Below are 25,945 nucleotides of genomic sequence, written 5' to 3'. Positions count from 1 at the left end.
TCGTCGACTTTGCACAATCACGCCATGATGAGGGGCGTGCTACGTGGATGCCAGCTGGAAGCCCGAATCACTGGTAAATCTGCCGATAATACTAGTTATTACCAACCTTGAAGGTATGTAGGTATTGTAGGTATGACACCTAGTCATTACATAGATGAATTGATGGCTAAAACCCATTCTAGTTGGTAATCAGCTTCGTCAGCCTTAGTATCAAGCATCACTCGACCGCCTGTTCGTGAGAATACTGAAAAGACGGAGAAGATGGAAGCCTCAACTAGCTCAGCTAGAACGTCGATCGGCATTTTCATGCAGGGGGTGAAAGCTTGGGTGGGACGGGGCTGTCATAAAAAAAACGACCTCTTTCAGTACTCGATCGACAGAGGCGCGAAATTGCTCGGGAATAGAGCCATCTCCATTTTCCAATACCCTCTCGTAATAGCCTAAGCGGGTTGGAGACGTGGCAACTGAGGGTCCAGGAGCCGTGTGTATTGGGGCATACACTCGATGACCGATGACTTGGTACCAGAGTGGAAAGGGGAAATTTCAAGATATATAGAGATGTTCGCTCCTCCATCTTTCCAACTTTTTTTTTGTCCTCACACCACTACAATCGTTAGCCTTCACTCCTTTATTCAGTGCGGTTCGGTTTCTCCATCGAGGTCTCTGTTCCAACTTCCACTCGTTAATTAATTCCAACCTGGTTCAGTCAGCATAGCACTGCAGCTAAGAAAAATCAGTCACCATGTATTTCCTCGGTGCCCTTACTCTCGCTTCCGCAGCGCTTGCTGCACCGTCCCGTCAGCTTAGGAGGGGCAACTACCCTTCGTTCCCTCCTCCTCCCGAGGGACCTCCTGCGCCTCCCCCTCCTCCCCCGAGCTACCCGCCTTCCACGTCTATCCTGACGACTCTGCCGCCGCCAAGCACCACGCAGAACACTCACCCGGTTCACCCTCCTACTGGCCCCCCGGCTCCTCCTCCGGAGTACCCTCACCTGCCTCCCACTGGTCCTCAGCCGCCGACGAGCACCACTGAGACTCGTCACCCGCCGCCGCCACCAACTGCTCCCCCGGCGCCGCCGCCGCCAACTGGGCCTGAGTACCCCAACCAGCCGCCTCCTCCTACCGGCCCCCCGCCGCCGAGGACCACGGAGACCCAGCACCCTCCCCCGCCGCCAACTGCTCCCCCGGCGCCCCCGCCGTCGCCTCCCAAGTACCCCAACCAGCCTCCTCCCCCTCCTGCCGGCCCCCCGCCTCCCCCGAAGACCACTGAGACTCAGCACCCTCCCCCGCCGCCTACTGCTCCCCCGGCGCCCCCGCCGCCAACTGGCCCTGAGTACCCCAACCAGCCGCCTCCCCCTACTGGACCCCCGCCCCCGAAGACTACTGAGACTCAGCACCCTCCCCCGCCGCCAACTGCTCCCCCGGCTCCCCCGCCGTCTGGACCCCAGTACCCCAACCAGCCTCCTCCTCCTACTGGCCCCCCGCCCCCGAAGACCACTGAGACTCAGCACCCTCCCCCTCCTCCTACCGCTCCCCCGGCTCCCCCGCCGTCTGGACCCCAGTACCCCAACCAGCCTCCCCCGCCTGTCACCACGACTCAGCGCTCTCCCCCGCCTCCCCCCAGCGGTGGCTACCCCGTCGCCAAATAAGGTGTCTAGGGATGCAATGAGTGGTGTGTTCTGGATTTAATGGTCAAGACGCAATCTGGGAACTGTTGAACTGAAGAAGCAGTTTGAGACTCGGTGCAGCTCACGAGTCTGGGATGGTTTTTGTTGAATGAGTGGAAGTGTGAGGAGTAGAGAATAGTGGCACAGTGGTTGTTCGCCTGGGTGCAGAGGATGGTTGAAGGATGTGGATGGGTGAATGAGGAAGAAGAGCGAAGAGGAAGGAGAGGTGTGTGCATCGAATGGAGAAGTAGCGCGTCGTTGGCTGTTTGGTGATATCGTTCCATTGTAAATAGGAGTTGAACTAATAATCCTTTGAATACATCATACAACCTTAGAGTATCGTGGCATTGCCTTTTTGTCTGGACTTGTGTGACTGCTTGAATCTTATGTGACTGCTCTTAGCTAACCTCACTTGGCCATTGAACGCCCAACTTCCTTAGTATCGTTTTGCTTGGGTAAGTAAGTTTCCGCAACTCTGCACGCTTTTCGTAGCTAACCTTTCTCATGTTGATACCTTCGCAATGGAAATGACTCTTGGGAATATGAAGATATGCAATGGCCCTCTCAAGTTTTTACCCCTACAAGTACGTATACATATATCTATCACCTACCTACCCGCCTCCATCAAATTCAATATCACTAACCCCATCTCGGTGGTCGCTCTTCTCGAAGAATGATATATAGGTAGGTAGACGTAATATCATATAGCTATATACCACCTATATAGTACACTTCACTCGAAGAACTCATCTCAACCCCATCCCTCCTTTTTGCTCACCCACCCACCCACTCCCACACCACCTCCTCTTCTCGCCCCTCACTCACCTCACCCCTCTTCGGACTCCCACCCTTCACCCTAATAACCCCATCACCAGCCAGCTCCAGCTCCAGCTCCAGCTCCAGCCTCACCTCAATCATCCCACCCCACCATCGGCGAATCCGGCCTCCTCAACCCGCACCCCCCCTCCCCATCCACAAACCTCCCAAACTCCCGCCTCCAGGCCCCAACCTGATTCATCACCCCGCCGTAGCTCGGGTTCCCGGCGCTGGCCAGCCCGCCCGGCACGACGGCGTCGTACAGCGCGGCGACGCCGGTTTCGGCCAGCTGCTCGGGCCACGCGGAGCGCGCGTACTCGGAGACGGTGGCGGAGTCGAGGGCGTAGGAGGCGCGCCAGGTGGGGGAGATGCTTATGCCGATCGGTAGGTTGGAGTTGGAGTTGGGGGTGGGGGTGGTGGTGGGGCGGTTGCGGGCGTCGAGAGAGTGCGAGATCTCGTGCGCGAGGACAAAGTGCTTCAGCGCGCTGTCGCCTACCACGATCGCGTCGTCGCTGCTTACCCCTGCGCAGCCGGGGGGCAGGGAGGCGCTGGGGAGGACGATCAGGTGGCGCGTGAACTGGCGCATGCCGAGGGGGATGCGGCCGAAGACCTTGGGGAGGGTGGTTAGCGGTTGTGGTGGGAAAAGGGGGAGGGGGGAGGGGGGTCATACGGTTGTTATGTCTTGCATGCTAACGGTCGCGTTGTTGTGCCGGCACATCACCCACTGTTAAAAGTCAAAATCAGCAGCTGACTTCACGCAAACTTCGGTAGCTATTCATGCCCCAGAAAATCTCTGGCTAGGAGCAACGGATGTCAACTTACAGGCTGCTCGCAGTCGTCGTACGTCGACCGAAAGACCTGTAAGTCAGAAGGCTGCATGTGGTAGTCCTTGGCTCTGTCCTTGCAGGCCTGGGGTATCATTCTAGCCGATGCGTTCAAGCCCTCCATTCGAAACGAGGCGAGAGACAGATGTTCCGCCAGCCCGGCCTCGATGGCCGTGTAGTTGAAGGGCGGCGAGATGGCGGGCAGCTTGTCCGGGCGCGGGGGCGATGGGTCCGCGAGGGTGGCGTCGATGATGGACGTGGCGTAGGCCACGAGGGGCATGAGGGAAAGCAGTAGGTAATGCATCTTGATGTTTTCTGTGAGTTCCGAGAAGCATTTCGGTTTTAGGGTAGGAGGGGAGATGAGTTACCGACATCGAAGGCCATGTTCATATAGGAAGAGCAGAGGACGAAGCTACGGCTACATCTTGTCACGGCACGAGCCATCGTCATTCATGTTTGTGTATGTGTTTTGGTTCGTCCTCGACTAGGTATCTTTCGAGGCCTCTCGTCACGAGAATCAGTCAATAGCGAGTGACTCTGGCTTCGGTTTTGGCTAGTTTGCTTTGCTACTAAGTTGAGTTATAGGGGCCTCTAGTGCTACATACATAGGTATGTTACGGTGATTCTGACGACGGAAAAGTTGGATGTCAATATGGCATAGGCACTCTCTTCTTGCATTTACTAGAAGATAGCCAACTCGACCGGCCTGGTCACCAGCCGCTTGACTTTGGTGGTTTTGCCATAATAGGTATTCACGATGGTCTATACTAGTTGAGAAGTGCTAAGACCTGATACTCTACCAATCTACTACCGTCTTCCATATGTTGGATTTCCCGGCACAATACACAAACATCGTGAATCACTGATTTGTTCTGCCCCTGAATCATCATATGCCGCATACTGATCGTGACATTGAAGTTTGCATAGGTTCATAGTATGTCCTGCTTACAAACACACCTACCTGCCCAGGTACGGGAATACTCTACCACATCCCTCGGGAACTTAGTCATCATTCCATGTTCTTACTGGCGAAGTGGGTTGTCCGTCGTATTCGGGATCTCAAGGAGTAGTATTGGGCGTCTACCTACCTAGGCAGGTACCTAGTACCTACGTCACATCCAAAGAGAAGGAATAGAATGCTAGAATAGTTATTCGGTCAGTAATCCGAGCATCGCCCCTCTCAACCAAAAGTTGAAGCATCGACTTAGATGTAGATCCCGAGAAGTCGGCGATATATCAACTTGGTCGCAATGCGGCCAAAGCTCAACTACCTGTGCCGTACGGCGTAGTACTTGACCGTCGAGCGCTCTTGAGAGGGGCTAACAGCAAGTCTGCTGTGCCACCCATATGAGTCTCAATTAATCGTATAGTTGGCAATATTGAATTGTGCGTCTTCTCTTCGAGGGCTACCCACGCCCTTGCATGTGTGTAACACGTCATATCGGCCACTTTTTCAGCCTCGGTACGGTACGGATAACCAAGTTTAGTCTGTTCACTTGAGTGGCTGACTGAAGATTCTCACCCTAGATACATACCTACCTGAAACGAGGCACCTTCTAAAGCTGAGCATGACCCATCCTCACGCTGTCTCCTAATAGGCTACGACACGAAGATGGACGTGCCATATGCGGCCTAGCCGCCTCTGATTCTCGACGAGGACACTATCGCCAACTTTTACGCTTCGTCGCGAAGTTGGAGACGCTTTTAGAATAGCTACCAGCAGGATCGCACATGGCCGGATTTGTTTGCCCTGGTTGTCACCGTTTCTGGCACCAGACCCGGACGGCCAATGAGACAAATACGCATGCAATCCATGCCGTGTATCGAGAGTCGTAGGCGCGTGCGGTTGATCGAGTAATACACACTTAAAGAGCCTGTTGACTGATATCGGTGTCGGTGAGTTGTGTTCGAGACGAGCTGAGGCCCATAACCAGCCGAACACCTCGGAATCTACATGCCTCATCGACAATGACCAATTCGTCGATTATGTCAACCTCTTCCGTTGCTGCTATGAGTATTATGCAGGCGAGATTGACCAAGTCGTGCCCATTGTATGAGGCCGGAGTAAAGGCCACAAAACCCCCTTCACGCCGTCCGCCTACCGATAGTAAGTTGACTCAGCCATTTCCAACGCCGTCTCTTATCAAATTCTCTAGCCTCGTTTTAGATATATCCGAAACAAGCTCGGCACGAGCCCATCAATAGAGGAGTCAGGCTGTTTCGACGAAGTCAAATGCAAGACGACCTAGTAAGCCGAATCTGTCGGTTTGTTTTGTCGAAAGAAAGCGGCTATCTTGTGTATGTATGATGTTGGTCGTGTGTGTGACATGTGTATGGGGGTTGCGCGCGTAGGAGGAATTGGTGTAAGCTTTGATGACTAAAGTCATGTGACTCTGATACACAGTCACGTGATGCCATATTCAGCGCGTATCGCGTACCGCGTTTTGCATTTCGCGTTTATTCCAGGGTTTGTCATCTTCATCTTCCTTTCAATGTTGGCTTAATATGAAGTATTTGCTGAATCTTATCGTAACATTGAATAGTCTATTCCGCAATGATGAGAGCACTATATGGTAGGTTTAATTCAAATGGGCAATCACTGAGCACCTGCAAATGCAAAGGAAAGTGCGACAGACTGCAACATGGATTTCAAGGTTCAACTACAACTACCCTAGATACCCTAGCTGTTGATTCAAAGTTCAACATTGAAATGTCAACTGCACATGTGGTCTCTTTAACAAAGTACACTGTACTAACTCTCCAGGTAGAGTTTATCTTCTCCTCTTACATACATCCTAAAACCTATTTATAGGTGCTCTCCTGGCTGTGTCAGCCATCACATATTTGAATGGCTTATTTAGGTCTTTCCTTGACGAATGTCGTACAACAAGGCACCCTTTTTTCTTTTTTTTTTTTTAGCAAAGGAACCCGATGATGTTGCCTTAGGAGCGCCTCTTGGGGGCGACGTTGTCTCACCCCCATTTCAAGAATTTCTTCGGCATCAGTCAAGATGTAAAACTTCCACTTGTTAGCAACGAAATGCAGACAGATTGGGTAAGAACTAGAACATCACAGGAATCAAGATGTCCTTCGGCTTTTCTGTTGGTGACTTTGTCGCCGCTCTCACTGTTCTTAACAATGTTCGAATTGCGCTTCAGGACTCTAACGGAGCCTCGACTTCCTACCGAGAGGAGATATCCTTTCTTCAGGCCCTTTCGCTTACTGTTCAGCATCTGGATACTTTACAGCTTTGTCCTCTAGACGACCACCTGTCCAAGAACATCCAAGACCATTACAAACAGCTAAAAGAGCCGATTCATGCTTTTGTAGACGGGATCGAAAATAGCTACGATGGCTCGCTTGGATGGAAGACCACGGCACCAAAAGTGCTTACAGCTCATCGGAGGATACAGTGGGCGTTGTCTACCTCGAAGAAGGTAAGGCGTCTTCGGGAGAAGATCGCCACGCCTCTTCTGGCAATCCAGATTACTTTATCTCAACAGATCGTGTAAGCATTAGCGTATAAATCTCAAGCTTGACTTTGCAACTTACACTCTAGGAAGCCTGACTTGTCTTCGGATGCCACGCGAGATCCAGATGCGCTTGGCAAATACCATTGATACTGTGATAGATTCTCGTATACGTCCTCTAACAGAATCAACCTTTGTGACTGCCGACGCCTTTTTAGAACATCACGTTCAATCCCCCAACATCATGCTACAACTCCTTCGCGAACTGCTTCAAACCACAACCAAGAATTCTGAGCGGCAATCGTCGGAGAACCATAAAGTGGCCGAAGAGATCAAATGCTTCAGCCAATCTCTAATCTCTCAAATCCAACCACTAGGAAGGCAACTACATCGACTAGAAGAGAAATCCCTTGACGCTCATGAGTTTATGGGCCAGATCCATGCGAGTCTCGATACTGTTGTGTCGATCAAGTCTGAAATAAGAGACATGCTCGCTTCACAAGCTTGTTCCAACAAGATAACTGCTCGAAATATCCGAATGGTTGGGAGCCAGAGTGTCGGTTTTCCTCGTAGGCAGCGAGGAGATATCCAAGAGAATGCCTCAAGTATTCACCAAAAGCTCGACAAGACGAATGAGCTACTTGAGTCGATGGCCAACGCCACGCCCGATTTGCCATCTTTAAGCCAACACACCAGCGTCAAGACGGAGCGAAGCCCGTTAGATTTGGCTCTGCGAGATATCTTATACGGTGGTCAGATGTTTTTTAGCAGCTTGCTAGTCCTCGTCCGGGAGCTCATGTAAGTTAGACCTAATGCATTGAAGATAAGATGACTGATTGATAATAGGTACCTACTTATGCCGTTTATATTAAACTACTATCGAGCCGTGATCCAGCCTTTATTGCGAACATCTATTCCACCACGACTTCTTACGTCTCTCGAAAACGGAGTCCAATTTGAAGATGCACTTGGACGGCTGAGCATTTTGCCGTTGGACATTTTCGGGTCCCATGAAGTATGAACTTATCCACATCCATTTTCTCACGAGTAGACCATTTGACTTATTGACTCTATCCACCTAGACTTTAAACAAGATGTTGCAATGTGGTTGGTTCGAAACTTTTCTCGAAGTGAAAGTCGCAAAATGGTTCTATATTATCAGCTGTGCCGACCCGCCCTATGATGTTATCACTCCCGAGACCTGGGATAAATCCATTGTCTCGGGAGCACGCATTGCTATGTCAATGACGTTCATGTATCCAAGGAAGTTTTGCCCAAGGTGTGTAGCGATGGCAATGGTAAAGATGTGCCCAGAAAAAGATAGGCATATCATTAATAGACTTCCGAAGTAAGTTGTGTTGTCCTTTTCGAATATGCCGATAATTACCTAGGGACTAACTACAATAATTTATAAATTTTAGTTGCGAAGGTCCAAAAGCTCACACTCGCCTCAGGTGTTCTACATGTAATGTTGTATACCACCATCACTCTAGGTCACCACCTGGTACTTTGGAACTCAAAAGCAACTCGCCAAGTCTCGAGGATGAGAGACTAGATTGATAATCTAGAGCGATGAGCAAGTCTATCTATTTACTAGGTACTTAGGTAATTACTTAGTTTCTAGCTAATACATATGTATCGTTGAATTCCTCGAAATATGGACCTTCATACCCGAAGATCACGAGACTACTACTATTAGTTAGAGTATTGGCACTGCGGAGCGGCCCCGTTTATCGGTGTCCGTCTCATGAATACGAATACGAATTTTGCGCCGTTCAACAACATTACTTACGCCGTACTCGCGCGGACACAGGCGCCAGTATCCATAAACCATGTAAGGGCTACCTAGTATATAGGTATTATATTGTATATACTAGGTATATAAAGACATCATTGCTGAGTATTTCAAATGGTCTTCCTCTTCTTATACAGAACTGACCGCCCACTCAACAACCAACAAGAAGAAACGTGCCAAATTCCTTAAATATTCTTGACAGGAGAAAAGTATTCCAAGGCTTCAAAGGAAAAAAGAAGAAGGATATAGAAATGGCCAACACCCTCTCAGGAACCACGGTGCTCGTGACGGGCGGGGCAGGCGGCCTGGGCAAGGCGATCGCGACCGCGTACCTCGACGCGGGCGCCAACGTCGCCATCTGCGACATCAACGAGGAGCGGCTAGCCGCCACGCGCGCGGAGCTAGACGGCACGGGGCGCTTCCTCGCCGCGAAGACGGACGTGACGGACGAGGATGCCGTGACCCAGCTCGTCGCCGACGTGGTGGCGCGGTTCGGCGGCCGCCTCGACATCCTCGTCAGCAACGCCGGCATGACGGACAAGTTCGACCCCGTCGGCGAGCTCTCCAAGGCCCACTGGGACAAGATCATCGGCTTGAACCTGACGGGCTCGTTTTTGGCGACGAAGGCGGCGGTTAATGCGATGCTGAGGCAGGAGCCTTCTGGCGGGACGATACTGCAGATCTGCTCGACGAGCTCGTACCATGGGATGAGTTCGGGTGTCGCTTACACGGTATGTTTACGTTCCCTTGCTTGATATAAGCTGGCGAGATACCATCCCCCCCTTTCCCTTTGCACCAGCGCGCCCGAGTAAACACATATCCACCCATCACTAACCCCCCCCTCCCCTCTTCCAGGTCAGCAAGCACGGCGTGGCCGGGCTCGTGAAGAACACAGCGGGCAACTACGAGCACCGCGGCATCTTCGCCATCGGCCTGATGATCGGCGGGATGCCGGAGACCAACATCCAGGACGGCTTCGCGGCCCTGGGAGGCTTCAACCAGGACGCCTACCAGCTCAGCGTGTCGTCCAAGTTCACGCAGCCGCAGGACTTCGTCCGCACGAGGGACGTGGCGAAGTACTGTCTCTTCTTGGCGGACAGGGACGTCGCGGCGTCGTCGACGGGCGCGCTGGTGCAGTTTAATGGGAATAGGCCGAATAATTAGGGGGTGGTGGTGGTGGTGGTGGTGGATGGGAAGAAACGGAAAGTGTATACCTGTTGATGTAGGGTACGTGGTATCTCCTCATTCGGCTGTTCATTGCCTTCGATCTTGAATTGAGGTCGTGATGCCTACCTACCTGGCTACCTACCTACCTGGCTAAGGCCGTGGCGATAGTAGAGGGCGAATGAGAAGATTTCAGGTACCTACCCACGAATTCGGAGCGAGGAGAAGCATCCAATATAGTTATACATACAAAACGAGGTGTGTACATACTTACCTAGGGTATATATATTACCGCATTACTCTATACTACTAGGGGAAACGTGAGATGAAAAGATTTATCTAGAGGTTAGACCAGTCCATGAATACCTAGCTTCTAGACTTTTCTTTTTCGAGGAATGACAAAGCGCCTGAAGGTTGATGATGATCTTTTGTTTCGACCTGGCTGGCACATAACTACTGGAGATAGAGATGCATATGTAGGCTGGTAGGTAGGTACCTTGGTAGGTAGGTAGGTAGGTAATATATCTAATGTGTCCGGAGTATCGTCCACGGCACAAGACATCCCAATCTCGATCCTGCTCGATCCTCATAGAAATGCATAGGTGCTTACCTACCTACCTACCTAGTAGTCATGGGTTGTTTGGGCCAGTTGGGGCTACTTACAGTACATATGTTGGCCATCAGCGATGCCTACGCACAACCACCAACCAACCAACCAACCAACCAACCAACCAATCCACCAACTAGGCGCCCAATAACTAGGTAACTACTAGACAAAATATCCACGGATAACTAAAAGTGCCAACCGCAACAACACACATTTTTCACTCCTGTGACGACGCAAAAGCTTCATCAAGCCCGAAGAGTTTTGTTCCGGGTCTATCTATCTATCTATCGTAATGAGTATACAAGTTTGCTACATAACTAGGTAGTTAAGTTGGTAGACCCATCGCTGCGCTGTAGCCTGAGCCCAACAGCTACTACGCACGCACGCACGCACGCACGCACGCACGCACGCACGCACGCACCTAACTACATACCTACCTAATGTATGACGAGTCATCGGCTTTTTTTTTTTTTTTTTTTTTTTTTTGGCAAGCGAGAGGAGCCGGAGATTATGTCTAATGCCCGTTGGAATACCTACCTACTTGCCTCAGCTATGTACCTATGGGAATGAATGAATGAATGAATGAATGAATGAATAAATGATTATTATTTCTGGCCAGTTTTATTTACATACATACTTGGGTACTAATGTTAAGACTCCGCCCCCCTTCCTTTTTTTTTTTGGTAAGCATAAGCAGAATCACAAGCAGAATCACAAGCAGAATCACAAGCAGAATCACAAGCAGAATCACAAGCAGAATCACAAGCACAAGTAGAAGCAGAAGCAGAAGGGACTGAGATTACAGCTGCGGCTGAGTTCATCGCCGCTTTTCGCCGCTGTCTCGGGGGTTGAGGAGTGTAAGCGTGAGGGTATTGCGCACGTTTGTGTGTACCTGCTGCAAGACATGCAGGTAGGTAGGTAGGTATGTATACGCTGATGTCCAGTCTGTCAGACCCCCTACCGAGGTACTGTACAATACCTACCTACCTACCTACCTACCTCCATCCAAGGCTAGGTAGGCACCTAGGTACCTAATCATAGCCACGATCGGAACATCCATCCAGTCCCAACAGACAGCTTGGGACCACCATCTTCTTCCGATCACAGCCAGGAACATAGGTTTCTGCTCCTTCAACGGGAGAGAGCGCCCTCATTATCGAAGAGGATCGTTGATCTAGCGCGCCAGTCTCGCAAAGTCGGAGCACCGTGGTGGTCTTTCTTGAGCACGGAGACGTGCCAATTAATTGCCAATGAATGAGTTTGTGTTCCTCGACGGCGTCGAGTTTGGGTTGTGACAATAAATAATTGGTTTTTTATGTTACACGTTAATCCTGCAATACCGTAGCACTGCTGTAACCGAGAAAAAAAAAATGTTTGCTGTTGGATAATAAGGGGACGTTATTTATCTATGTAGATTTCTGACTCAAAAGGGGGTGTACCTACATACATACATACATACATTCCAACCTAAGGATATTGAGAATCGTCATATACCTATGTACCTAAGCTTGATGTATCGAGAGATGATGTATCACGGAAATGTAAATATCATGTAATAGTTAGACAATAGATACCTGTCTAGGTAGGTATACAGCATCTTAGACAGCTTAGGCAGGCAGTAAGACCTTCTGTACCACCGGCACTCCAGAAACATAGAATACACTGAGCTGAGCGACCTCTATCTACCCTTACCCTATGATTATCCTCAAAAGCGCAAGGGGGCTTCGATCTCGTTTCGTTTCGTTGCTCGCGGGGGAAAAGAAAAGAAAAGAAAACAAAACAAGAAAATCCGAAGAGAGAAGAAAACGTGCTTCGCTAACGGCGGCGTTGTGAGGTAGGAACTCAGTAAACAGGATGCATTTTCTGGTAGATAGATGCGAGGACTGGTCGGAAGAGCCTTCACATGATAAATTGGACGATTTGATCACATCTTACCTACATGGGTAGCTAGGTATCAGATATTTGGCGTGGAGTTCTCTTGAGGGCACCGAATTCAAGTCAATCCTGGAAGTCTAGAAAGTAAATCGGATGACAATATCTAGGCATTCTGTAGTCATCAGTCGCTATTTTTCGTAAACCCCCCAATTCTTTCCGAAGCAGCGCCCGTGTTGTGTAAATTTTGTAGGTAGGTATCTAATTAGGTAGGTATGTAGGTAGGTCGACAACGACATAATGTACGAGAATTAAGAGCTTCCATTTCGTAAAGCAAACCGCGCAGGTCATATTTTGTGATCGCGTTGCGAGCGTTGCAATGAGCGCTTGATGTGGTATAGACGCGGGGTGCCGTCTCGGTATTGCTTTCTGGTAGGCTATTTGTCCGATCGGTTACCTCGCGATTTTTTTCTCAATAAATTTGCAAATGTTGTCAATAATCATCAGCTTCCTTAAAACTCCGAACTCCAGTCCGGTGATATCAATTCATTGTCCGATTATTTACGAAGAGGGTCAATAATAACAGTACGCCGAGGGTAGCGAAAAGAAAAGATACAAAAAAAGAAAAAAAGAAAAAAAAATCGTTGGCTCAGAGAAAATCGACAACGACCAAGAGAATTTCTGGAGTCGGATAGGGGCCTCCCCAGCTTTCCATCGACGTCCCCAGAAAAAGGAAAGAGGGGAGAATTAGGCCAAGGCTACGTATGGGGTGAGGTGCTCGGAATTTTCCTACACCTCGAAATGTATAAACCAAACCAACAAGGCATTGCGTGATAGGCCAGTGATATGACAACAATATTGAAGAGACTACCGCCCTCGTCAACTACCAACCTAATATCACTCTGAAGCTCACGTAGAAACAGAACAGGTCTATGCACTTGCTCTCACGATCATGTAGAAGAGCCTTACTGTTTAACTATTGTAAACTTGACGGTTGCAGCGGCACCTCAGCCAGCCAGCAAGGCCAGGCCAGGCCAGGCCAGCCTGATCCTTAACAGTCATCCTATAGGAGCCCCCTGATGCCAAGTGAACCCAAACAGCTTGGCTGGGGTGATAGCGAGGCAAGGAAACGGGAGGGAACGTATATTACCCAGGTAGGTAGGTAAAACATATAATCCAACCTAAACCTGGTGAGCAATCCCTTATATTTAGCACACGGGAAGAGAAACACCGGAGTAGAAGATACCGAAAGACCAAGGCTTCATGCTTTGCTAGATTTCGACTTTTCCCGACGAGAATGAGGTCTTGGTTTTGAGGGGATGAATAGTAAAGTGTGTGTAGCGGGATGGATGAGGCTAGGAAAAGGGTGGTGGATATCTACCTACTTAGGTAGAGATCTGGATGAGTGTGTAGCTAGAGAGACAATAAGGGTAGGGATGTCGGAGTAAGCATCCCGTGGTTTTCTGGTATTATCTATCATCTAGATGCCATTAGATATTATTCCGGGATGGATCGTGATGAGGACAATAACAAGCTTTACAGCGTTGAAGTAGGTACGTAAGATCAACGGTTAATACCGGAGAGATCGATAATATCCCGCCAACAGTTGTTGTAAATCCTCATTGAAGAACCGTTGATCTGGTAATGACGTGGAAGCCTGTACATTTCCATGTTGTAATATAGAAAAAGGAGCACCACTCACTGGCAAGTACATAGTAATACAGTAATGATCGATTTATGGATCGGATGAACCTTGCGGTGGTGTATTATGGAGATCTCGGGATGGGAGTTGGACAAAGCTGGTACACAAAACCTGTATTAAGACATTAACTTAACAAGTCCAATATTGTCAAATCTGTTTGATGTTCGCCAAGCCTAAATTTTACTTCGATGTCAAACACATACTATGTACTTGAGACGATGAAGGCCTTCCACGCTAAAATTCCCGGAAAGATTAGTTTAGTTAGTTGAACTTGTTGAAGGCCCGGCCTAGAACACCCACTGCTGTCCCACTTCCCCTATAACTAATTAGTTCGTGAATCTGGGGAAAAGCAACGAGCATTTCATTGGTCCGAGCAATTACTATTACTTAACTTTTTGAAGAACAAAGTTATCATCTGTCCATGTACTCAAGAGCAAAGTTGCTGCTTCATCAAGAAACTGAACAACACAAAATATTGTAGAAAAGAAAAGAAAACAAAAGAAAGGAGCTGCCGCGTTCATGATTTAAACTTGCGAATAAAAATACTTACTTAAGGTAAGTAACCAACATCAAGCTTCGAGATGCGCCATGGTGTACCAAAGATGACTTTTTGGAGTCTCGATCGTGACCAATATACATACCTCCAAGCCAAGAACACCAAGCCTTTCTCAGGGGGAAAATGGCCTGACATTTCAACTACAATCGGTATGGTTAACCAAATTTTTCTCCGTTACATAGCAAGTGGAATATTTCCCTACCTATACCTATATAACAGATGTTATACATACCAACTTTTCATCTGTATTCCGTACAATTATGATGATAATAATAGAATCAAATCGCATATTTGTGATCTCACGGCCGTATGCATCATTCTCTGAGATCTAACAACGTCATCAGGCATTTTGTTTCACCTTCTTTCGGCTGCGCGCAGGGCCTCATATTGAAAACGAAGAAAAAAAAAACCAGAAAGCCAACGGTATGCTTCCCTGTCATGTTTTTGGTATGAGGCCTCTCCGATCCCGTTAGGCCACGGACACTAACGTAAATCTGTCGTTGAGCCCGACGCTGGTAACGTCCTTCTCATTTTTCGCAGCGGGACTTTTTCAAACTAGCAGTCGAATTTCTGCGGATTCACCGTTTAGAATACCACTCAGACTGTCAGGTTGTAGGTAGGTACCTACAACCTGACAGTCACATGTGCACCCAACCCGGGTAGTGGTCAGGGGTTGTCATAAACCGTGCGGAATCATGCTCACGGATTATGCAGGGGCCGCCACAAAGAAACTTTGGCCAAGAGAGGCGAGTACCATCCATCATTTCCTAGTTCTCTACCCTTCCGAGACAGTTGTGGTTGTCGAGAAGGACTACTTGGCAACTCCTCCGTTTGCTTCCATCCGTGTGAGAGATGTTCTAGGTACGTGGTAAAACGATCTAATTCCACGTCGGGGTGTTTAACCCCCTTGACAACTCCATGTCATCCTCCTTATGCGGCCAATCAGTTGGGATTTGGTATTGAGTACAGTACCTTCATCTTAGTCCGCTTGGATCTTCCTGAGGTCCTTGGCTAAGAGAAACCCCAAACTCCATGGGGTAGGTAGATACATGGCTCTCGCCCGACGTTACGCGGCAGGGTGCTCATCGTAGCGTCGGTCCCTAGACGTGTTAGCATCTTGCAGCCGTTCCGTAGTCAAGTCGCAATGCCCAAATCTGATTGCCCCTTTGAGGCTGAAGTTTCGGCCAAGAGAACTGGGCAATATTATATGCATTTGCAAATAGTATATAATGTCAGCACCGTTCGTCATACTTCGGTGAGGCTAGGGCGGGAACCAATATTTCGGTGCTTTCGGTCTTTTTTTTCGTTCATTTCTTCATTGTACATCCTCGGTACGCTCCAGGGAGCCCGGGTTTTTTCGCTTCTTAATTTACGACTTTATTTATTCCCCATTCTTTTCGTTTTTACCATCTTTAAACATACTGCGTGTGTTGCTTTCTCTGTGTTTTAGCAGCTATTGTATTTTCGTCAACATGTCTTCTCTTTTTGCTCGTCTCTTCCTCCTAGCCGCGTCTGTGACGCCGGCGTTGGCTTTCTGCGGAGCGCACACACATCTCGACCGAAGGGCTGAAGGAGAAGGAGTACCCATCTCTACTTTCGGCTACACTTCAACAATAGGGCCTGTCATGTGGGCCCAGCTCGACCCCGAGGCCAACCAACTATGCTCGACAGGCACTAACCAGTCCCCCATTAACATGGTGGAAGGACAATTTCAACTTATCCCGGCATCCGACACGCAGCTTACTATCCCTGATGTCCCGGAAGGCGCTGAGTTCGAAAACCTTGGATCGACGGTGGAGGTTGTTATGGAAGGAAAGGGTGGCACTTTTGTTCTCGAGGGGAAGACGTTCGAGCTCCAGCAATTCCATTTCCATCATCCTAGCGAACACGTGGACAACGGTGTTAGCATGCCCAGTAAGTACATGTCGTCTTCAACTGTTTAGGCTGCCGGACTGACAAGCGTGACAGTGGAAATGCACTTGGTGTTCAGTGGAGAGAATGAAGAGATCGCCGTCATTGGTGTCTATGTCGACCTCGTAGACACTGCTCCGGTACTTCAAGTACACATTGTTCCTCGAGCAGCCCCGACGACCTTCCTCGAAACGATATTCTCTTCCATTGCAGAGATTGCCACCCCTGGCACCAAGACTACTACTAAGCCTCTGGTCATGTCCGAGTTGGTCAACGTTTTACAGGCTGGCAGCTTCCAAAGATATACGGGCTCTCTCACGACGCCGCCGTGCTCCGAAAGCGTTGCCTGGTCCGTGGCAACTGAGAAGCTCAGGCTCTCCAAGACTACCTACCAAGCAGTGCGTGACGTGGTTGGGTTCAACGCTAGGTTCCCTCAGAACAATCTGGGAGATCAGAACCTGCTTTCACTCGCCTTGGGCGGAGAAGTAGCATTGGCCATAAAGGCACCGCTTAACACCACATCAATACATCGACGAAGGCGTGCCGTTCAATGGTGATCTGACAAGGGGTAATGATGGGTAGTCGAGTCGGAAAATTTCAGGGTCTTGGAATTAGAAGGGATCAAGGATTAAGGACATGTGATAGAGAGTAAGCCAGGCTCTCGGCTTTGTGTGGCATTTGATAATGACGGAAGTGTGGACATTTCGACGAAAGTTCTTTGCTCATATACATATAATGCTGTTAGGCTTGGACGAAATAAAAGACCGTGTATGCCTGATATGGTTTCTAATGAGGCTTTTTCGTGAGAGATCGACATGAAATTTCGAGGTGTTTTTTTTTAAATACTATTTGCCTACTATGAATGTAGTACACTAACTACTAGGTAGGGTAGGTTAGAATCGACTTGGGAATAGATACCTTATAGACCTGGGAATGTAGGCATTGTAGGGTAGGTACAGAGTATAAAAGAAGATTGAAGAAGAAAATATCCAAGTTTCAGATGAGTTAAATTCCAAGATAAGACTTCCAATGCAGTTGTCATGTTAAGCTTCAAACCAAGAGTCGGGGCTTCTTGGTTTTCCCTTGCCAAGCTCTGGGCTGCACCTGCCAAACAATAGCGACAGCCAAGCCCTATCTAGGCGCATGTAGTGCATTTTCAAGCTGGAGATTAGTGCACAACGCCACTAATTCTCTACTAACCTTACCCAACAGTCTAAGATACTGAGCTTAGGTTTGTACCTGCTTATCTGACGGCATGCCCAGACATTTCGTCATCCCGCCTAGAAAAAAAATAGTCCAGAAATTTGTTGAAAATAAAGAGACTTAAAATAAAAAACCCATTTTTCACCCAAGTCATTCAACGGATCCATGCAGCAGGCTTAACTTGTAACTGTCGCCAGAATTTTATCAGCATCTGCATCTTTTTTATACATGTCGAATAAAATATAACAGCCATGTCGTCATTCTTAGAGCGAGCATCTTCGAGCTCCAAAATCCAATTAGCTGCGACAGCCATTGTCTCAGGTGTTGTGGTCGCTGGCACAATCTTAGGCTATCAACATCTACAGCGAGAGGAGAGAGTAAATCAACTGAAAGACTCGATTCCGTCCCTAATCGACGAGGCCGAAGTACAACGAAGGGTGGGTGATACCGACGATAACCTCTCTTCCACTGCCAAGTGCTTTATTGACCTGCGCAAGGTAGCTCAACAGTTTTGGCGGTGCCTCGAAAGCCGATAAAGAAGATCTCCGAAACGAATTGCTCGCACGACGGGCTCAAGCGGGCGATTACGACGATGAATTAATCCTCGAACAACTGGCGCGTAACCGCGTCTTCCTTACCCCAGACGGCCTCGATAAGCTTCGCAACGCTTTCGTGATAATCGTTGGATGTGGAGGCGTGGGATCCCACTGTGCGGCTGCGCTAGCACGATCGGGCGTTTCCAAGATTCGCCTGATTGACTTTGATCAGGTTACATTGAGCTCCCTCAACCGACACGCCGTAGCTACATTAGCCGATGTGGGCTCACCCAAAGTTCAATGTCTCCAAAAACGGCTGTTGGCTATCTCTCCATGGGTACACTTCGATCTGCGGCAGGAGAAGTTCTGGGACCAGGCTGCCGATAGACTACTAGAACCGTGGAAGGACGGTGGACAGAAACCCGATTATGTCGTTGATGCGATTGACAATATCGATACCAAAGTCGCGCTGCTGAAATACTGCCACGACCATAATCTCCCCGTAATATCATCTATGGGCGCAGGGTGCAAAAGCGACCCCACCCGAATCATCGTGGGCGATATTGGGACTAGTACGGATGATGGGCTATCGAGATCCACTCGCCGGCGCTTAAAACTGCTAGGCGTTACCAAGGGCATCCCCACGGTGTACTCGACGGAGAAGACCGGAGATGGCAAGGCTGAGCTGCTCCCGCTTCCCGAAGATGAGTTTCAGAAGGGGAAGGTAGGAGATTTAGGCGTCCTTCCAGAATTTCGAGTGCGGATATTACCTGTGCTAGGAACTATGCCGGCCGTGTTTGGGTACACGGTAGCGAACCATGTTATTTTATCTGTCACAGGTATGTTGACATTTCTTTCCGTTCAACACATGATGCTAACCCTTATATAGGTTACCCGCACGATTACATACCGGCAAAGGGCCGTGAGAAGATGTATGAAGGTCTGCTGGCTGCGGTGCAGGGAGGAGAGGAGAAAGTCCTTCGACACATGACCGGTGGCGACCCAAGTATCACGCTGGGTCTAAAGGTGCCAATTACAGCAGGAGACACTGCGTTCTTAGTCGAAGAGATCTTCAAGGGTCGAAGTGCCATAACCGGACTTACGACCCGATTAACCCTAGTACGGTGGCGGCAGCCTACGAGTTCTATTCTGGTGAGAATAGGGGAAGGCGCCGACGAGCAGAAGTCATCGAACATCAAACTTCATGAACTGGTTTGCATGACCAAAGAAGAATCGATACGACACGATAAAGAGGTGTTGCGTGGTGACAAAACACCTGAGGAGGTATATGACCCGGCTACGGTAGAGAAGGTCGAGGCGCAACTTAGAGACACAGCGAACTACGAGCAATATAGATGATTGTGATTGTGCCGAAATTATGAAATTGTAAAAACGATGCTGTAAAACCATAGCTCTCCTCCCTCCCCTAAAAACGCCTCATGAGCTAAACCCCGAACTACCCTCATACCCACTTCAAAATACTAAACTCCTTTGCCCTCGTTCTAGCATCTTGAATCATGATGGAAATCTTACAGCCTACCCTCCCGCCGCAACCCTTCCCACAACGCCAGCGCGGACAGACACTTGCCATCTCGCGCGCCCTCCTTCCACAGATCCTTCATCTTCACCAGCTTCAGCTTGATCCTCTCCCCCTCCTCCCGCAACCCCGTGCATTTCCCCTCCCATTCGTCCAGCTTCGTCCGCGGCACCCGCCGCTCGTGCATGAAAATCGGGATGAACTCGTCGCAGCCGCCCACGGAGGGAAATACTCCCACCGGTATAATCTCACCCTCACCCTCATCCTCGCCCTCTATTCCATCACTGTTACCGGTACTGTTATTATCGCCATCACCTATACTATTTGGGCCAGCAGCAGAGGCAGCGGTGGTAGTAGTAGCACCAGTAGCCGCAGCATCAGCCATAGCGCTCAAAGACACCAGCTCCTCAACCTTTACCTCGACGCCGAGCTCCTCCTCGATCTCCCGCGCCGCCGTGCCCACAAACGAGCCGTCCTCGTCCACCATGCCCGCCGGCAGCTCGACGAATTCGAGGCTGCCGGCCGGGACGCGGGACTGCACCGTCAGCAGCACGTAGCGCTCCTCCTCCTCCTTCTCGACATCGTCGGGGACCACGATGAACAAGACGGCGACGCTGGGCCCGCGGAAGAAGACGCTCCCCGGCAGCGTCTCCCCGGCGGCGTTGCGCACGTCGGCGAGGAGCTTGAGGAAGCCGAGGCGCGGCGAGGGCTTCCCGGGGACGGCCCACAGGTCGTAGCTCTGGATCGTGATGGAGCGCAAGGAGTACGGGTCCTCGTGGAAGGGGTGCGGGGGGTTGGTGGCGCGGTGCTGCTGCGCTAGGGAGCGGGTGAGGGTTTTGATCCAGTTCTGTTCTAGGGGGTGGGGGGTTGTTAATAAAAGAAAATTGAATGATTGGTTGGTTGGTTGATTTGGAAGCTTAGGTAGGTAGGTAGGTAGGTAGGTACGGGAGACTGACCGTAAAATGCTCGAACGCGAGGAGCTTCTCTTCGGAGAGACCCTCGGGCAGGTGGACGGGGATTTCCGGGTTTTTGAGGATTATGGTTGTCATGGTGTGTTTGGGACGGTGATTATTAGGGTGATGAGGGTAATTATGATGATGACGATGACGATTATTGTACGATGAGCTTCTATCCACGAATCTACAGGTGTATTTCGGATTATATGAAAGTGGAAGTGACCTTCTAAGCATGAAAGTTGCGAATAAGAGGCTCATTTTAAGCTGATTTTAAGGGCCCTCCCTTAGCTGTGAGATGTTGGAATTGGGCTGTGAGATAGGTAGGCGTATTTTGTTATTTTTTTACTTGGCCTACCTACTAACCTACATGTAGGTATCTAGTATGTGTACCAACCGGCGACAATGCCAGCTGCTTTGCGTATGACGTCGTTGGATAGAGTCTTGACTACTTAACACTTCTGGTTACCTCCCTTGGGTAGGTTTATCCAAATATCCAACCCATTGCAATGGAGACATAAATTTGATATCACCATAGACTTGAAGGGATATATGTATGTATGTATGCCTAGTACCTACTATATGTCAGGTACACAGCATACCGGGCGGTGTTTTTCTTGGAGGTAAAGCTAGAGAGCTAACCTAGAGCGCTTACTGCTAACTATGTCCAAGATTACACTTAGTCAACAAATTATGATGGTTGGAATTTCCCGGGATTCTGCCGATGAGCACACTAGGTTACAAATATAGCTCATAATTAGACCCCAGAAATATGTAGAGCACAATCGAGCAGCTTTACGGACATAGTCCGGTATAGTGTAACGGTTAACATACCTCGTTTTCACCGAGGAGCTCGGGGTTCGATTCCCCGTACCGGAGATCTTTTTTTCTTGTTCTTTCGTCTTTTAAGAAGTCTTTTTGCCTTTATTTCTATGTTTTGGTAATGTTGTTGCGAACATTTAATTGCGCAGAAATTTTGTTAGTTATGTCATTTTTCATAGCTACGTCATATGCACCTTTCACATCCATGCAATCACTCAATAACTCAGGCCAAATAGCAAATAACAAACAAATAAACCTATGAAAATATGACTCTACGCGCCGTATACTCCTGATGGGGTTACGGGGACAGGCCTTTCCCTTTGCCACGGCGTTAAATATACCGGTGTCTACCGACTCTACCCAGGTATCAGTAGGGAGGCTAGACCAGATGGGCACCGCTGCGACTCGTCACCACCTATCAATACTCCATGTCAGCAACTTCCAAATGTAAGAATTCAGGGATAACGGTAAGGCCATGACTACTTGTTGGGAGCCCAAAGATCAAGCCAAAAAAAAAAAAAAAAAAAGGAAAGGAGTCAACCCACCTCCCCCGTCGCATTCCCATCCTTCATCAAATACACATACGCCTCCGCCACCTCCTCCACCACCGCCGCCTTCCCCGTCGGATACCTCCCCCCCAGCTCCCTCGCCATCTGCTCCCCGCTCATCCCCATCCCCTCCCACAGGCCCGTCCGCACGAACCCCGGCGCCACCGCATTGACCCGCACCGGCGCCATCTCCAGCGCCAGGTTCCGCGCCAGCCCCGCCAGCCCCGCGCCCGTGAACGCGGGGAGGCTCCAGCCGCGCGACGGCTGGTACGCGATCCCCCCCGTCGTGAGCGTGAGGCTGCACTGCGCCGAGCGCCGCAGGTGGCGCGCCGCGGCCTTGCCGAGGACGAGGGGCACCTCCATGCGGAAGCGCGCGGAGGCGCGGATCTGTGGGGTGGTGATGGCGGCGAGCGGCATTATGGCGAGCGGGTCGGCGGCGGTCAGCACGATGTGGTCGATTGGCTGGGTGTGCTCGGCGGAGGTGAGGAGGTCGTCGAGAGCGCGCTCGATGTCGTCGGTGGAGAGGTCGCAGGGGATCCCGGTGAGTAGAGGGGGGGGGGAGGAGGAGGAGGGGTATGTGGCTTGTATGGAGGCGAGGGCGGAGGCGACGCTTTGGGGGCTGGAGCCGGAGAGGGTGACGCGGGCGCCGGACTCGAGGGAGGCTTCGACGACGCCGCGGCCGATGCCGGCGGTTCCGCCGATCACGAGGATGTGCTTGTTTGCGAGCTTGTTGTATTTTGCCATCTTTGATCTTTGCTGTGGGTTAGGTAGGTAGGTAGGTACTTCTGGCTGTTATTATCGCAAGAAAGGGGGGTGTGTTTGGTGGAAAGGGGAGCTTGGTGAGTATCTGATCTTCTCGTGAAGTTGCAGTGTGTGTCTCTTGTTTAGGTATTTTGTTCATCTATCCATTGCCGTTATTTATATCATTATATACCCTCATTTCCATCTCTACCTCCTTATGATAACGCGGGACGGCCGAAACACCTTAAGACCTAACGCCTAACGCCTCCTTCGTCAACATTATGGTGAATGGATGGCCCATCGTGATGTGATACAGCAGTGTGCTAGTCTGTAGACACCACTACCCAGTTCTGGCAAACCTGCATTAACATTTCGACTACTCCGCTATCCCCGTCGGTTCTTACAAGACATGCGTGATTAGTGATGCAAGAGGATGTCACTAACCCCGCAGCCCTCTTCATCTCCGGGTGTACACGGGCTTAACGGCGTGTTTCCATACCACGGAGTCGCGATTGAAACACGGGGTTGCCGTTTTAGGCGGTTACGGGGATGCCTGGATGACTACGAGATGGTGGTAGCGCGTAAGATGTTTTGACAAGAAGTCATATCATTATACCCACGAAGTAAGTAAGCAGGCTGTTTCGAGTAATTGGAAAGCTGACAATTTGCTTACACCTTTTCCATTTGGTGCACTTTGACCGCGGCCATTCATTTGTCCCGTACCATCATGCCTGCCTGGCTAGGTTAGACGTGACGATCTCGAAGAATCCAGCAGCAATACACCTGGAGGAGTTTGTAATGTTTTGATTTTGACACATTTTGTATATACTACAATACAAGGACCGGTAGTTAGTGATCAATATTTTTGTTCTAGCTCCAAAGCATCCTGTCACTCCCTACATAAGCGAGTGTCGGATTATTCCCAACACAGAGGAGGCCCCCTTTTTTGATTAGAAATGAACTCAGAACTACCCTAAAAAGTTCTTAATGTTGCCTCCCACATTTTTTAAATCCAACAAGAACGTGTCATGACCGAACAAGCTCTGCTCTTCGCTGAGCTCAACGTGCGTCACGTTTCGATTGCCAGTGAGACGTATAGCATTCGCAACTTCTCGTTGCTGCCAAGCAGGAAACAGGATGTCACTTGCGACACCCATCACCAGAGTCGGCGTATCCCGCAGTGTCGATAGTCCTGCGATGAGATCTTCAGGGGGCCTGGAGTCGGCGGGTACGGGTGACCCGAAGTCGTCCACTTTGGTGTCAGGTTGCTCGGAATACGGCGCGTCTGGTAAGGTAAGACTGCAGGATACGCTGTTCGTCTTCAGGGAAGACCCCGATTGAATGAGTTTCTCGTGTTCGGTCCGTCGCTGTAAAGATGCTTGTTGATTCTCAAGGCCCAAGTCAAATAAGTCCATGGCTTTGCTGACATAAAGAAGACTGTTTGGATCATATGTCAGGCAGAACTTCTCACCCGCATGATCTAGATATGTTTCAATTAAGAAATCCGGACATAATGCAGGGGGTTTCGCCGGGTCCGCTCTCCTACGACCGAACCGTTGCTCCCACTCGGGTCCAGACCGGTACGTAACAGTAGCAATTTCTCTGGCAAGCTTCATTCCGGCGTGTGGCGGGACTTTGCCATAGTAGTATCCACGGTTCCAGTTGGGGTCCATCATGAGCACTTGCCGTTGCGTGTGGCGCATTGCGATACTGTAAGGGTGACTTCGAGCGCATCCACTGATAGACACTATCCGTCCGACCCTCGAGGGAAATAAAACACCAGCAGCTAGTGATTGCATCCCTCCCATGCTAGACCCGACACTCGCATACAATTTGTCAACACCCAGATGGTCTAATAGACGAAACTGAGCCCTCACCATGTCCTCCATCGTTAGAATGGGAAACCGAGTAGCATATCTCTGGCCGTCAGCCGGGTCAACACTGCTTGGGCCGGTGGATCCGAAGCAGCCTCCAATAACATTCGTGCATATCACAAAATATTTATCAGTATCGAGACAAGCCCCGGGTCCAATAAACTTTTCCCACCATCCAGGTTGTGGGTTGCTTTCGGTTAAGTGGGCATGCGACGAAGCAGAGAGACCAGTATGTAGCAGAATAACGTTGGACTTGTCTGAATTCATATTGCCCCATGCCTCGTATGCGACATCAAATTCGGGCAAGATGCCGCCCCAATCCAAGGAAAGAGGATCTTTGCAGCGGAAAATCTCTGTGGCACCGGTAGTGTAGGTGGGCTCAGGCCCCGTCGAGAGCGATTTTGCTTCCAATGTGGCTGACCGGGTTTCTAGCGCATCAAGACAAGGAAAGGCCATGGCAGGGTTTGATGCCTCGCCCTGGCCTGCTGCGCCGGAACGCCTTGCGGGCTGAGAGTGTAATGATCGTATGCCATGTTGTCGACTGAGAGCCTTACTCAATGAGAGTGATGGCGAAGAAGAAGGCCGACTTCGGAATAGAAAAATAGGTGATGGCGCATGGCGCATTGGCTGTAAAGAGGTAGATATACCTCGCAGAGTGGCCGCGCTGGCCTTCATTAAGGCCATTTGTTAAATGAGAATAGTGTCGAGCCCAGGATGGACAGCGACTTGGTGAATTCCATGATCAATCAAGTTTGGATAATTAGAAATCGGAATAGTCAAACTTTTGCGGTTTGCTTACATACATACAGTACCATCTACTTAGCCTAGGCATTTTAGTTTGTACTAATTAGTTGTTAGTTGACACTAAAATAAACGAAATGGTGCAACCTCATGAGCAGACTGATGAGCTACTTAACCCACATTTTAAGCTATAAGTGGCATATTAAGTGAGCTGATGATGTCACATGCTCACGCCTCTGGAATATTCAATGTTGAAATATGCACTTGTGTATCTATGTAGGTTACATAATGGCCAAGTACGTAAATGAGGCTTGGCAGATAGGAGGGAGCACTGAGACGGGAAGGAGACAGACTGATGTGACGTGTACGAGGTGGCGCTGCCTTGACGTATGTATGTCACGGGCGTGCCTACATAGGTATGTACCAGGCCCTACCTACATATGTGTACATATGTAGTATCTAATCTGCCTAGGTGCATACAATGCCATACATATATCGATCGTGTTTGCTCTTTCCCCAGATCTAGTTTTAACGACCGCCCCAATCCCTGCCTTCATTAACTGTAAAGAAGCTGCGTTCTATTTGAAGTGTCTGCCTAAAACCAGAT

At 49.7% G+C, this 25,945-nt stretch overlaps 9 protein-coding genes and 1 non-coding gene across 10 annotated transcripts; 6 read left to right on the top strand and 4 right to left on the bottom strand.

Annotated features, from left to right (window-relative positions):
- Positions 1–742: 742 nt before the first annotated feature.
- Positions 743–1,648, top strand: GGS25DRAFT_524359 (uncharacterized protein; the record flags this gene model as incomplete). The annotated part of the gene is made up of 1 exon (XM_049264594.1): positions 743–1,648. The coding sequence occupies one exon, from the start codon at positions 743–745 to the stop codon at positions 1,646–1,648; it is 906 nt and encodes a 301-aa protein (XP_049113651.1).
- A 928-nt stretch (positions 1,649–2,576) lies between these two features.
- GGS25DRAFT_533739 (uncharacterized protein) lies at positions 2,577–4,078 on the bottom strand (the record flags this gene model as incomplete). Its single annotated transcript, XM_049265704.1, has 3 exons — positions 3,305–4,078; positions 3,153–3,206; positions 2,577–3,092 (listed from the first exon to the last, which is right to left on the bottom strand). Exons 1-3 carry the CDS (start codon positions 3,608–3,610, stop codon positions 2,577–2,579), a joined length of 876 nt encoding a protein of 291 aa, XP_049113650.1. The 5' UTR covers positions 3,611–4,078.
- Positions 4,079–6,389: 2,311 nt separating this feature from the next.
- On the top strand, positions 6,390–7,578 carry GGS25DRAFT_524357 (uncharacterized protein; the record flags this gene model as incomplete). The annotated part of the gene is made up of 2 exons (XM_049264593.1): positions 6,390–6,814; positions 6,870–7,578. 2 exons carry the CDS (start codon positions 6,390–6,392, stop codon positions 7,576–7,578), a joined length of 1,134 nt encoding a protein of 377 aa, XP_049113649.1.
- Positions 7,579–8,822: 1,244 nt separating this feature from the next.
- GGS25DRAFT_524356 (NAD(P)-binding protein) lies at positions 8,823–9,735 on the top strand (the record flags this gene model as incomplete). The annotated part of the gene is made up of 2 exons (XM_049264592.1): positions 8,823–9,302; positions 9,427–9,735. The coding sequence occupies 2 exons, from the start codon at positions 8,823–8,825 to the stop codon at positions 9,733–9,735; spliced, it is 789 nt and encodes a 262-aa protein (XP_049113648.1).
- A 6,025-nt stretch (positions 9,736–15,760) lies between these two features.
- GGS25DRAFT_400990 (carbonic anhydrase) lies at positions 15,761–17,475 on the top strand. Its single transcript, XM_049258424.1, has 2 exons — positions 15,761–16,386; positions 16,441–17,475. Exons 1-2 carry the CDS (start codon positions 15,945–15,947, stop codon positions 16,938–16,940), a joined length of 942 nt encoding a protein of 313 aa, XP_049113647.1. The 5' UTR covers positions 15,761–15,944; the 3' UTR covers positions 16,941–17,475.
- A 129-nt stretch (positions 17,476–17,604) lies between these two features.
- Positions 17,605–19,614, top strand: GGS25DRAFT_400955 (ubiquitin-protein ligase molybdopterin-converting factor). The gene is made up of 3 exons (XM_049258423.1): positions 17,605–18,023; positions 18,088–18,961; positions 19,012–19,614. The coding sequence occupies exons 1-3, from the start codon at positions 17,838–17,840 to the stop codon at positions 19,479–19,481; spliced, it is 1,530 nt and encodes a 509-aa protein (XP_049113646.1). The 5' UTR covers positions 17,605–17,837; the 3' UTR covers positions 19,482–19,614.
- Positions 19,472–20,959, bottom strand: GGS25DRAFT_502243 (uncharacterized protein). The gene is made up of 2 exons (XM_049262007.1): positions 20,616–20,959; positions 19,472–20,506 (listed from the first exon to the last, which is right to left on the bottom strand). Exons 1-2 carry the CDS (start codon positions 20,871–20,873, stop codon positions 19,652–19,654), a joined length of 1,113 nt encoding a protein of 370 aa, XP_049113645.1. The 5' UTR covers positions 20,874–20,959; the 3' UTR covers positions 19,472–19,651.
- A 460-nt stretch (positions 20,960–21,419) lies between these two features.
- On the top strand, positions 21,420–21,491 carry GGS25DRAFT_t101. The gene has a single exon. It is a non-coding gene; the product is annotated as a tRNA-Glu (tRNA).
- Positions 21,492–21,927: 436 nt separating this feature from the next.
- On the bottom strand, positions 21,928–22,941 carry GGS25DRAFT_400920 (NAD(P)-binding protein). The gene has a single exon (XM_049258422.1). The coding sequence runs from the start codon at positions 22,724–22,726 to the stop codon at positions 21,971–21,973; it is 756 nt and encodes a 251-aa protein (XP_049113644.1). The 5' UTR covers positions 22,727–22,941; the 3' UTR covers positions 21,928–21,970.
- A 565-nt stretch (positions 22,942–23,506) lies between these two features.
- GGS25DRAFT_502238 (homoserine O-acetyltransferase) lies at positions 23,507–25,462 on the bottom strand. Its single transcript, XM_049262006.1, has one exon. The coding sequence runs from the start codon at positions 25,279–25,281 to the stop codon at positions 23,692–23,694; it is 1,590 nt and encodes a 529-aa protein (XP_049113643.1). The 5' UTR covers positions 25,282–25,462; the 3' UTR covers positions 23,507–23,691.
- Positions 25,463–25,945: the final 483 nt, after the last annotated feature.

Source organism: Hypoxylon fragiforme, assembly GCF_022984875.1.
Source record: "Hypoxylon fragiforme strain CBS 206.31 chromosome Unknown GGS25scaffold_8, whole genome shotgun sequence".
NCBI lineage: Eukaryota > Fungi > Ascomycota > Sordariomycetes > Xylariales > Hypoxylaceae > Hypoxylon > Hypoxylon fragiforme.
Note: the sequence above shows the minus strand (reverse complement) of the source record. Positions and strands in the feature narration are given on the sequence as shown.

Coding starts and splice junctions, on each gene's coding strand:
- GGS25DRAFT_400990 (XM_049258424.1), top strand. CDS start 15,945: ATGTCTTCTCTTTTTGCTCGTCTCTTCCTCCTAGCCGCGTCTGTGACG. Junction 16,387..16,440: donor CAACGGTGTTAGCATGCCCA/GTAAGTACATGT, acceptor CAAGCGTGACAG/TGGAAATGCACTTGGTGTTC.
- GGS25DRAFT_400955 (XM_049258423.1), top strand. CDS start 17,838: ATGTCGTCATTCTTAGAGCGAGCATCTTCGAGCTCCAAAATCCAATTA. Junction 18,024..18,087: donor AGGCCGAAGTACAACGAAGG/GTGGGTGATACC, acceptor TGCGCAAGGTAG/CTCAACAGTTTTGGCGGTGC. Junction 18,962..19,011: donor TGTTATTTTATCTGTCACAG/GTATGTTGACAT, acceptor ACCCTTATATAG/GTTACCCGCACGATTACATA.
- GGS25DRAFT_502243 (XM_049262007.1), bottom strand. CDS start 20,873: ATGAGCCTCTTATTCGCAACTTTCATGCTTAGAAGGTCACTTCCACTT. Junction 20,507..20,615: donor TCGCGTTCGAGCATTTTACG/GTCAGTCTCCCG, acceptor CCCCTAGAACAG/AACTGGATCAAAACCCTCAC.
- GGS25DRAFT_400920 (XM_049258422.1), bottom strand. CDS start 22,726: ATGGCAAAATACAACAAGCTCGCAAACAAGCACATCCTCGTGATCGGC.
- GGS25DRAFT_502238 (XM_049262006.1), bottom strand. CDS start 25,281: ATGGCCTTAATGAAGGCCAGCGCGGCCACTCTGCGAGGTATATCTACC.